The 12,134-nt window shown below is 41.8% G+C and overlaps 1 protein-coding gene across 2 annotated transcripts in view; it reads left to right on the plus strand.

Moving 5' to 3' along the window:
* Nucleotides 1–4,371: 4,371 nt before the first annotated feature.
* The window catches only part of LOC146711225 (Na(+)/H(+) exchange regulatory cofactor NHE-RF2), a 39,148-nt gene continuing 31,385 nt past the window's right edge, over nt 4,372–12,134 (plus strand). Inside the window, exons 1-2 of one of the 2 annotated variants that reach the window (XM_085453979.1) lie at nt 4,372–5,140; nt 6,169–6,465. In XM_085453979.1, coding sequence (XP_085310105.1) covers nt 4,694–5,140; nt 6,169–6,465 — 744 coding nt within the window. In that variant the 5' untranslated portion in view covers nt 4,372–4,693. The remainder of the gene's footprint in view (nt 5,141–6,168; nt 6,466–12,134) is intronic. The other variant, XM_085453980.1, reaches the window with a different exon arrangement.

Raw genomic sequence — 12,134 nt, forward strand, 5'->3', positions numbered from 1 at the left:
GAGCCTCGCAGCAGGAAGGGCTCCAGTGTGTCAGTAGCAATTAAACCAGGTCACACGGGTGTGACGGAGATCCAGGTCGCGCCTGTGTTTTCTAAGTTGTTTATATCAATTAGAAAAAGCATGATTTGAGGAGATGAGGGGGTAAAACTTGGGCACTAAATTAGGCACTTGAGACTACTTCGGTTGTGATTGCGTCATCGGAATAAAATACCTGAAGCTTGTCCTGCTGTGGACACTGTGTGTGTGTATGTGTTGCGTGCTTGTTGACTCATGGAGCCATTTAGGTGAGGCAGTGACAGCTGTGACACAGACTAAAAATGGACATTTTCCCCCAAGAATTCTCCCCCCGATGGCACCAGCTGTCTTCTTTAATATAAACAGGCAGCAGAAGACCTCGCTGGTGCTGGTAAAACACATCTTACAGTGTGTGTGTGTGGATGCTGACAATCCCCAGCTGTTTTTCTTTCTATGCGCAGACATTCACTAAAACCTTCTTTTCTCCTCCGGGAGGTGTCAGTCACTGAATCCAACCCACCCTCACCATCATCTCTCCACCTCACCTCCACCATCCGCCAGTATAAGAAGAAGAAGCGGTGATGTGATGATGACATGGAAACTGGAACAGAAAGAGAGCTAGAGAACGTGCAAAAGTTCATGTAGGAGGAGGGTGATTGTGTTGAGCGCTACATTACAATTTCATATCTCCCCTCTCGGTCCCTGTCAGCAGAAGAATGCAACATGAAACGCAGCTCTTGCAGCACAATCAGGGCCTGACAGGCAGAATAAATCTTCATCATTATGCAAGCTCATGAGCGCATGTGTTTTTTTGTTCTTTGCGGTGAAAGGTTTGAGTTTTAGCCCTTGGGGGGGGGCTATTTTTATGAAAATCAGCAACACGTTTTGGCCATTAATGCACAACTTTTTAATCACTCCAAATGATTAATCGCTATCAAAATTGTTCCCAGTCATTTTTTTCAGTCCGCTAATCCTTGGAGCTCCACTGCTGATGGTTCATCTAAGGACTATTTTATCCCCCAAAATAAAATTAAAAGTGAGAAATCAGCAGCAGGGTTTGTCACATTTTGAGAGAGATTTATATGTTCCTCGGGAAATGTTAACACCCATCTAAAAATAAAGTGAACCTCGGAGCAGGAACGATAACGACCCACTTTCTGCTGCTGTGTTGTCTCCGCTGAAAATTAAATTCCCTAAAGTGCCCCACCGTGAAAAGGATGATCCTTCCATGGCTGATTGACAGGAAACTAGTGTATTAAATGGAACAGTCATCAAGATTAGACAGTCCATCAGCGGGTAGGCGTACAGCTAAAATAACAGTGAGCCAGCCTGGACTCCAGGCCTGACAAACAGTGATTTCCTCGAGTTCCCAGAGGAGCTGAGAGAGGAAATGATGCTCCGACTCAGTGGAATCATCGCTGTGAAGTGAAGGATGTGCAGATGAGCAACAGCAGTTGTGCCACGGCAATACAAAGAGTAATAAACTGAGATTGACCATCTGTTTTTCATTACTCAAGGCCGCGGGCTCAGACTGGATCCAGCTGGATGAGTATTAGTCCATTAAAGGTGAAAGTTAATCACCTGCGTACTTTCTGATGAGAAAAAAAGTAAATAAACGGGATAAACTCTTTAGTTCTGGAAATCAGTCTAACCTGCTGGTGTTCATGTCAGCATCAGGTTAGAAATCACACTAAAGAAACATTTCCTGCTGAAATAAATACTTGTTATAGGCTAAAATTATTTTTTTTAAAAAGGTTCACAGTGAGTATTTTGTTTGCTCAGTATTTATCACAGACTGCTTTATTTATCCGTGTGATTCGTTTCAGTAACATACCGCCTTTTTTATATTTGTCTGCTTTTGTGTTTTTAAGCCTTTGAAAACATGCATTTATTTTTTAAAGGGTGACCGGAAGTGTAACTATGGTGTTGTTTCTACTTTGACAAGTGCTAAACGATTACTGAAATGTGAGTGTTTAGCGCCCTCGTTTTGTCATAGTATGAACTACAGCACCTGGTTAGTGGGAAGGTCGTTGGTATCAGTAACGGTTATGAGATTTTTATGTCACTGCATTCTGTTTTTATTTACATTTTCCCACCATCCCAACTATTTTGCAACTGGGGTTGTATATATACATTATTTATTAAAATCATTCATCCTAAAAATACAGATCTTCTTCTACTTCAGAATCAGAATATTTTATTGATCCCTAGGGGAAATTATTTAATACTTCTATCAGCTTTCAGTCTTTTTGTCATGCCACCATCTCTAAGGGGCTAGGCGCTGTCTCTGTGAAAGAGCCAAGAGCTTTAATTTCCACTTCCTCCATGCAAAGGTTGGCTACAATACGTGACACTGGGGAGCCCATGGTACAAGCTTTTGCCTGTAGAAGTGCTTGTTGTATTTAAAATATGTGGTGATAAGGCAGAGGTCTAACCATGTGCAAATCTGATGCTGTAGTTGTTTTCTGACTGCCTCAGTTGCATGTATACAAATGAAGAGTGAGACCACATCAAAGGACACGATGGTTTCATGTAGATCCAGGGTAGGTTTCTGGACCTCGTTCGTGAAGTCAGTGGAGTTTTTGATATGACAGGGTGTGTTCCCCACACACGTCGCCATTCAATTACAGTATTTACATTTACCAATCACTTTATTAGATACACTTTGTTAGTACTATGTTGTGCCAATTTTCCTTTTGTAGCTGCTTTAATTCTTCATTGCGTAGACTGACACAGTGCAGGAAACATTCTTTAGAGATTTTGATCCATATTCACATGATAGCACTGTAACATTGCTGCAGATGTGTCAGCTGCACATCCATGATGTGAACCTCCTGTTTCACCACATCCCGAGCTTGCTCTATTGGACTGAGACCCAACGACTCTGGTGGCCATGTGAGATCACCTGAGCTTCGTGACATAGCGTAATATTCTGCTGGAATCAGCCAACACAAGATGGGCACACTGTGGTAAAGGGATGGACATGGTTAGCGTCAATATTCAGGTTGGCTGTGGCATTTAAATGATGCTCAGTTAGTGCTAAGGGGCCCAATAGGGCCTACAAGGTAGGATGGATGGATGTTTTCATGTTGCTTATTCCAAATTCTGACACTACCCTCCAGAAATTGACACTCATTGGACCTGGCAAAATTTCATTGTCCAGTATTGTTGAGCTCATGCAAACTGTAGCCCAAGTTTTCTGTTCTTAACTGACAGGAGTGACAGTCAGTGTGGTCTTCTGCTTCTGTAGCCCATCTGTATCAAGGTACAAAGTGCTGTCTTCTGCATACCTTTGTTGTAACAAGTGCTATTTTATTTACTTAACTGTTTTACTTGCCTTCTTCAGAGAACTGCTGCTCACTGGATATTTTCTCTGTCTTTTTTTATTTTTTACTTAAATGACCTTTCTTCTTTTCTTGTATCCTTTTTGTTTTGCTTTTGTTCCAGCGTTCACTGGGTTGCTTTATTGTGAAGGTTTCAACAGGAAGTACAGTTGCGCCCTCCAACGCAACATAAATTCAATCAACGGCTGTAATTATGAATGTGTTAAGTTCATTTTTTTAGCAAAGATCTCAAACAGCAATACCATTGGCGTTTTTGATGGTCTGCATCAGGGGTGGCAAACATAAGGCCCGAGGTCAATTGTAGACTTTCAACTGTCTTTTTATAATTTTTATAGCGTTTCCTTCCAATAAAGATCTCCTCCGTGACTATTATACATCTCCACTGTTAAATTAATTAACAAATAAATAAATAGAAATTTATCTGTGTAATAACAAGAGCTGTTTTGTTTTACAGCTACAGGATAGTCTGGCCAATGAGTCACCAGTAATTTGTCTGTAAAGTCCAAAGAGTCGTGCTGACAGATGTATTTGATTTATAACATCAGAATCTCTTTAACATGTAGAAAAACTGAGGCATTCTGTTGAAATTCCACTTTATTATGTTTTATATTAAGTTAATGAATGTGCAGTTAGAGTCGTTAGACAAGACTCTCAATGTACAATGAGTTTGACATCCCTGGTCTGCATTAATGAGGATACTTAATTAAGGATAGTATAAGGATACTGTATTTGAAACGGCCTACTTACTAAAAGCTTTGGGCTCATCAGTTAGATTTTAGTGGGTATTTTAGTAGCACAGTTATGACATTTATTTGAATAATAATATGTTATGAAACGGCTCCGAAACTTTAGATGAACTGTTGTCTGGACCCATTATAATTAGGCTACCAGTTGGATGTATTGAGAGTGAGAATCCAAATAGCTGGGTGTTTTCATTATTTTTAGGACACCGTTCAAAACCATTTCCTGCCACCCAGGGGCAATGTTGTATCATTTTTAGTCCTCCTTCCCTGCCCAAAACAGTGAGAGCAGGTAAGCGGTCTGGGAAGAGGTGGTGCTATTGCGCACGCGGCTCTAACCCAGAGCAAACTGTACTCAGCGTATGCTCTCCGAACTGTTGTTATGGAGAAATTTCCAGTGAGAGGAGAGGACCCGGCAGTCTATTCGACGTCTGCAGTAACAGTAATGGTGCGCTGTCGGGGGCTCTGAAGTCTGTGCGCGCCCGTCGGGTTTTTGTTGGAGTCTTTGAGCCGTGCGCTTCAGCTTGGATACAAGACACAGGATCTGCTGCTGTTGCTTCGTTACCTGAAGTTTTACACTTTGCTGCTTCTTGCATGCACTATTTTTTTCTTTTTCTTCTTGTTCTGAAGCGCATCTGTGGCTGTTCCACTTTGTGTTTTTGTACTGGGAGAGCGCGCGTGTCAGCCAGATATGTTTTCTCCAAGAAGTTTAGCAGCCCTGCAGTCGCTCTCCTAAACTCCAATATTTCCATTTATTGTTATTATTATTGTTGTTGCTGTTGTTGCTATATTTTACTTGAACTCTTCAGAAGCTTTAAACTGACAAAGGGGGAAATGGCCAAAGTGGGGAAACCGCGGCTTTGTGTCATGACAAAAGGGGAGAACGGGTATGGATTTCACTTGCATGGCGAGAAAGGAAAGAGCGGCCAGTTCATCCGCAAAGTGGAGGCTGGCTCCCCCGCAGAAGCGTCAGGGCTGCGTGCCGGTGACAGGCTGGTCGCAGTGAACGGAGTAAACGTGGAGAAGGAGACGCACCATCAGGCAAGTAGATGTGTTTATTATTTAACTTGTGTCTTAGCTGGCTGAGCAGGGGCTACATCAACAGGTGACACTGGCTGATGCAGACATCCTGACACGGTGGCGCATAGCCTCCTCCTCCACTCGGCGTCACAGACCAGAGGTCTGCAGGTTATTGAATTACAAAACATTTTGTTTGGAAACAAGGGGCGCGCTGAGCAAGAACTTTACGCAGGCTGTATTCCTTCCCTTGCAGTTTTTTTTTCCTAGTGAAATTCAACAAATCAGCAATTCTCTAGTCAGTAGCCTGAGCTTAAATATAAACCGGTCCCTGTAAATAAGATCTTAACAAACTGTGTGCTCCTCTATTTGCAAGGCCTGGCTGGTGGTCAGATAGAGTCAGCAGGCTCAGATAATTATTTTCACAAGTTTGCATGCACACGGGGGAAGATCAGCACCAGCCTCCTCTCTGTGTGCTGTATATTAGGTTTGTTGCAGCTTGAAAGACGAAAACAAACCCTCTGACTATTGTGTTTGAAGTTCAGGGAACAAATCTGCCACCCAGGTGTTTCTAAGGAGCCTCATATTCCTGCTCATATGACAATGATCTATAACAACGACAATGATAATTGTCAGTTTTGAAAACATCGCTTCCCACTATATTCCCACTACAGATGTATGGGAATAAATGGTTAGAAAAACTGATGGATCAGTTGATACAGTTGCTTTGTCAAACAGTAAGAACCAAATAAATACAAAGTTATGTTAAGAAATTCAGTTAAAGGAACACACATACCCCAAAAACCTAGAGCCATCGCCTTTTTCAAAACGTTGCTTATACAGCATTTTTCCTAAAATAAAGATGCAAATCACAGGCCTGCATGTTAAAAGGTGTATACAGCCTAATATAATGGTCAGTAATTATATATTAAACAAGTCCTTGATGGATGGATTGGGACTAATCCTTCATAGGAGTAGCATTTAATTATCTGCTGCCAAACTGTAGAGAATTTAATGTATTCAAACCAAACGTTCGATGTTCCATTCCTCAGGTGGTACAGAGGATTAAGGCCATGGACAACAAGACCAGGTTGCTGGTGGTTGACTCTGAGACCTATGAAAGCCTACGCAGCCTGCGCCTCACAGCAACAGAGGATATGGCCGTCCTTAGAATTGGAAATCCTTCCTCCTCTTCCTCTCCACCTGTGTCTCCTTCTCCAGCACCATCGTCAACACCATCTTCCCCCTCCAAGAAGCGGGAGAACGGCTCTCTGTCTAAGCAGCCCGTCACAGTGAGCGACCAGGTGCAGAAGCCCACTAGGAGGTCACCGTCTAAGGCTGCAAAGAAGGTAAGGACGTGCTGGATCATCACAATGGTCACACTACACGCTTACTAAAGCACTAATATGTGTGTTTCCAGGCTTGTTAAGGAGATATCTGTCTAACAACAAAAGAATTTAAAACTTACAGAAAGAGTGTGTTTTCTTTTTTTCAGTGTGAACCAGCTCCCCAGTAAACCCACAAATAACTGTCATCATAGAAAATTCTTAGAGATTTGTCTGCTTGAACACACCCGAGAGTTAAAAATACGCACTTTGCATTAGAACAGATGGAAGGTAGTGACTGAGTCATCACTTTGAACAGACTCTCCTCAGCATGCTTTCACCCTAGACTTGTTTTCTTGTCGCTTTGCCAGTTTTTGATCAGATACGTAGATAACATTCAGGTTCCACAGTCTGCGTTGTTACGTGTGAATGCAATGAATGCGGGTGAAGCATTCCAGATGTTGTGTTAGAGGTCAAAGAGGATGTGAAAGGTCAGAGGTTAGGAATCTGGCACCAGGCAACGTAGTAACTCTGCAAAAAGAAAATCCACAGAAATCTTGAAAATAAAAAAGTTGCAATACATGAAAAATAATGACCTGCCTATATTTTGAAAGGTTGTAGATCGAGTGTTTTTACAGGACAGTTACAGGATCGCTGTCACAGTTGGTTGCCTAACCTGTAGTAAGCATTCGATACTTTTTATTTTCTCTTTTTTTTTGGATTCACTGCTTATTATTACTCCCCTTTGTCCTGAAAAACAGGAAGCGTTTCCGCCCGCTCTGTCTCTCCTGGAACGCTCTGAGATCTGATCGGATTTGGTTTCAAATGGTCTTTATTGGGGGGAGGCCGAGGCTCAACTTCTATTCTCTGCATTTACACAACATGTGTTTTCACTTAGGCTTGCCTTGCCAATATGTGAGCAGCACTCAGGCAGTCCTTCTACCAGAGCAGTGACAGGCCCAATCAGTTAAATCTTGGATGCGTGTGTTTGCGTGTGTGTGTCTTTTGTCCAGCTCTGGCTTTGACCTGTGGGGAGAAATCCTAGTACTCGGTTCAGGAATTGCTCAGCGGTCTCTCGTTTCTCTTTTCTGTCTTAATGAGTCTAATGAAAGAATTGAAGAAAAGCTCAGCAAGATGAGCCAAAAAAAGGCATCTGTGGTTCCGAATAAAAAACGAAGGAAACCTGTTGATGTATCAACAGTTCACATTTGCTCAGGCACCGTGACAGATAATCAGCTTCTTTCTATTTTTACTGGCGCAATGAAGAGTTCCTCTGTGGCCTGACTGATTCCTGTGAGCCTCCAAAGAATCGGACTTCTCAAAGGAAGCTGTTCCCTCACACATATGCAGACTATTGGCACAGCCTGCTGATGCAGCACGTCCCCTTGTTTGGTGTTTACAACAATGAAAGTGGAGGGGAAAAACACACAGACCACCGAAGAAACACAGAATAACCGAGACAAGAATAAACTATAAAAATACATAGTAAAATACTCCTCCCAATTCTTTGTTTTTGATTCTTGTAAAAGTTTCTTTTTGCTCATCAAAGCAGGAGAGCCAGACCTGAGCTAAGCAAATTTCCTCATAGGTTTCACTTTTTTAAGAGAAGGTAGGAGAGGGAACTAGAGACAGAGCAGATAGAAGGAACCACACCCAGTGCTAACCTTGAGCTTTGGAAGAAGAAGTTTCAGGAAGTGCTCTCTCCTCTTTGCAGTGCAAAGGAGTCACACAATGAGGGAGAAAGATGGGTTGTGCATGTACCAGTATAGCAGTGAGGGTGGTTGTGCATGTACACAGTGTGTTTCCAGGGTCTAGCCTCCTGCTGGGGATGTTTTTTTTTAATTGGATACCTGACCCCCAAGCTGTTTTATGTTACTGGTGTTTTTAATTTGCACTTTCAGTTCACTTTGTGCAGATTATGTTTGTATATTCAGTGAAAATCACAAATTTCAAGCTATAGCCGGTTTTGCACACGTACATTGTTCATTTTCGAGCTATTACCTGGTGAAGCTGGGTACGTACCAGATTTCAGGAATAATACCATGCTAGCTTCCCAATGAAAATTCAGTGTAATGTCCAAATGAGCACATGTAAGAAAAGAGTGCCCATGCGCTGCCCCTCACCAACAAACACACCTTCTAGTTTTCAGAACTCTGCCACAGACAGTTTCCTCCTGCTGTACGATGGGAGAAAGGGCAGATGAGGCGACGTCAGAGCTGCATTGTGACCTAAAATAGATAGACTTACCTCTGAATCCACGAAAAAAACACCTTTAAAATAACATATTAACATAAAAGGACTTGAGAAAGATCCTATGTTTTCTTCAATACGAAAATTATCCAAAAAGAACAGGAATTCACTTCATGCCTGTTCAATGGTGCCAGTTTTCCTAAACGTAGACAAGTATGGCTCAAAATGGGTTTCAAAGTTGGAACCTACTGCTAACTAACTCAGTGAGAGCACTGTACTTTTTATTTACAGCAACAAAAATCACAAAATTATTGTTAGGGGATGGGAGGGGAGGTGTAGGAGGTCCCAGTGTGTCAGCTGCAAAGGGAAAATCTGGGCCATGATCAGTTCAGTTTCAAACTATGTCCGTCAAATGCCAAACTTTTATTACAGCTTGTGTTTTTTTTAATATCCCCTTGTCTGCTGAACGAATAGAAGCTTCGACAGCCACAGATCATGCAGGTCTAATAGCCTAAAATCGCTACATGCATAAGAAACATGACATAAACTTTTTTCTGCAACTGTAATTACTTTCACATTTCCCCAATAAATATCCCCATGAGAGGGATTTGTGTGTTTGTGGATGTGTTCCCCAGGTTACATGACACTGTCTGTATTTTCCCTCTGTTTTATGGCCGCTCATCCCCCAGGTTGCTTTTTTCCTTTGCATTCCTCTCATGTTTACTTCTCTCTTGATTTGTGGTACAGCAGAAGGAGTCGAGAGGGCGACGGCTGAGCGATGGATGGACTGGCTGTGTGTGTGCATGCATTCTAAATCAATATCCTCTATATATATATATATATATATATATATATATATATATATATATATATATATATATATATATATATATATATATATATATATATATGACCAAAAACAAAAAAAAATGAAGAAGCAGACAATTTTTTTGTGTTCATCAAATCTCTCCTAACATAAGTAGATCATGACACCTTTGCCTGGTAACGGCTGTTTTGTTGCCCTTTTCAGCATTAGAGAGAAGTGTCACTATCACTGAGCACCGTTCTCAGCTTTCAGCTACTTTTGCCCACTTAAAGTGAGTAACTGAATTACAGAACCACATTAAAGGCATTTTGTTTTTCTACCTCTTTGATTGAAGATCAGAAGAAAGTAGCTTATTTTTGGTCTCTGAAACAATATTCGTTTCCATCTCTCCTAAAACCTTTGGCCTGTTGACACAATAGCAGCCACTAGACTGTGTAGAAAGCCTCTAGCAGAAACAGTGATCCTACTGCCTGTGCCTGCTCCTGGGAGAGCAGAATAAAGGCTTCAAGGACAGCAGCATCAGCAGTTTAGGTTAAGCTGCGTCGTCTTACCTCAGCACACACCTGAGGTGTCTGTGCTCCGTCCACGAGCTCCTCTTTCCCTCCTTTGCAGACACACACATGCGGTGAGGTGTGTTATGTGTGTGTCATTAACACTAAACCTTAAAGATGAAGCATTGGGTTTCACTTTCTCTCCAGAACCTGTTTTGAAACAAGCACACACACAGACATGCATGCTCACGTACACATTTACCTAGAACAGCCAGTGAAGGATATCACTTCCCAGTTCATTAGTTACACCTTGCTAGTACTGGGTTGGACTTTTGCCTTCAGTGCTGCCTTTAATTCTTCATGGCACAGATTCAACAAGGTGCTGGAAACCTTCCTCTGAGATTTTGGTCCATATTCAGATGAGAGCGTCACACAGTTGCTGCAGAGTTGTACATCGGCTGTACATCCATGACAGGAATCTCTAGCTCCATCATATCAAAGGTGCTCTATTGGACTGAGATCTGGTGACAGTGAAATCATTGTCGTGTTCAAGAAACCAGGTTTAGATGGTCTGAGCTTTGTAACATAGTGCATTTTGGAAGCAGCTAACAGAAGATGACTACACTGTGATCATAAAGAGTTGGTCATGTTATTCATCCCTAAATGCACTGAAATGTGGTTGACTGTTTAGATAATTACATTATTAAAAAGCAGCTAGATAAATGTATCTAATAAAGTGGCCAGGGACTGTATGGTTGCAGCAGCACCCTGCTACAAAGAAAAGTGACAGCAGACAAGACTTGAATGAGGAGCTGTGGTTGGAGGTGGGTTGCAAAAGAGCTTGCAGAGAAAGCAGCATGTATACATAGAGTAGAGCTAGCTGGTGTTTGTTGGCACTGAGATTAGGAATTAACCCGTGGTGTACTGGGATTGCATACTAAGTTGTTTGTTTGTTTTTTAAGTGTAATATAGAAAGTTTGGGGGGAGAGGACTGCTTGCATTACCTCATCTGTGGAAACTGCTGCATTTCAGAGTGGATATTGTTTCTGTTGTTCACCTTTCCCTGGCTGGAATTTTCCTCTTTTGTTCATGGTGAAGCCTCCGACACACATAAATATATTTCAGCCTTTTGTTGGTCTTTCCAGTCCCGCTGGACTCCGGGGTGGTTTGACACCAGGCTTGTTAGGAAACACAGAGAAAGTCATTGCTATGGTGACGGTCACAGTGACACCACTTAGCGTGCAGGAAACATACACACGGCTAAATTTGGCACAAAAAGTCTATATGTGGAAAACAAAGAAAAGGAGGAGAGAAGTTTTACAGCTTTCCCGGTACATGATGCAACATCTGAGCTGTAACTTTAATAGTTCTGTTTCCAGGTGATTTGATACTTAACAACATGTCCCATTCAGATACTGATCAGTATGAAACAGTGCAACAGCAGATGACTGATCCTGCTTCTAGCCCACTGAGAAGCTTGTTTTTAAATAAAAATGTAAAAGATTTGCAGACGTCTTGTAGAGATCACCTGTTCCCTGTGGAGATGCATCTGTCAAAACAGTTACAGAGAGGAGGGGCGTGGTATGTGAGGGTATTCTGCATCTGATCGTGAAACATTTGCATGATCAAGTTTGGCATATTAACGATTTGATGATGATGATGATGATGATGATGATGATGATGGTGCAAGGACAAACATGCACATGTGCATATTTGTTCAACAGGCAGTTGCATCGCCCTAAATTCTGACTTCCATCAAACCATTATGACCATTGTAAAGACTCTATATTATAGTGAGAAAACCACAACAACAACTTAGACTAAAAATCCTCTTAAACGAACTTAAACAGACCCATGTATCCAGGCTTGGGACCGGTCGCTAGAAATACACTAAACCGTTTTAGAAAATGCAGATTGTTGTAGTCGTTTGAGTGAAAACCATTTTGTGAGATAATTATGGACAGACATCACGATGTTTAAAAGTCAGGGCTTGAGGTCAGAGGGGTGAGGAGTGTAAAAGAAATCTGCCATCAGTGTTCTCTGTATGGATAAAACAGACGAAAACAGTAGAGGTGCTTTTAGCAGTAATGTACATCTCTGTGTATTTAACCTTAAACAGATCCGCAAAGGCAAGAAAAACATCTGCTTTTCCTCTGTCTCTCTGCAGATGTTGTAAACCGTCACGA

The sequence above is a fragment of the Copadichromis virginalis genome, linkage group LG4, assembly GCF_057382275.1.
Source record: "Copadichromis virginalis isolate Kocher_CV1m ecotype Utaka linkage group LG4, C_Virginalis_male_GT1.1, whole genome shotgun sequence".
Lineage (NCBI taxonomy): Eukaryota > Metazoa > Chordata > Actinopteri > Cichliformes > Cichlidae > Copadichromis > Copadichromis virginalis.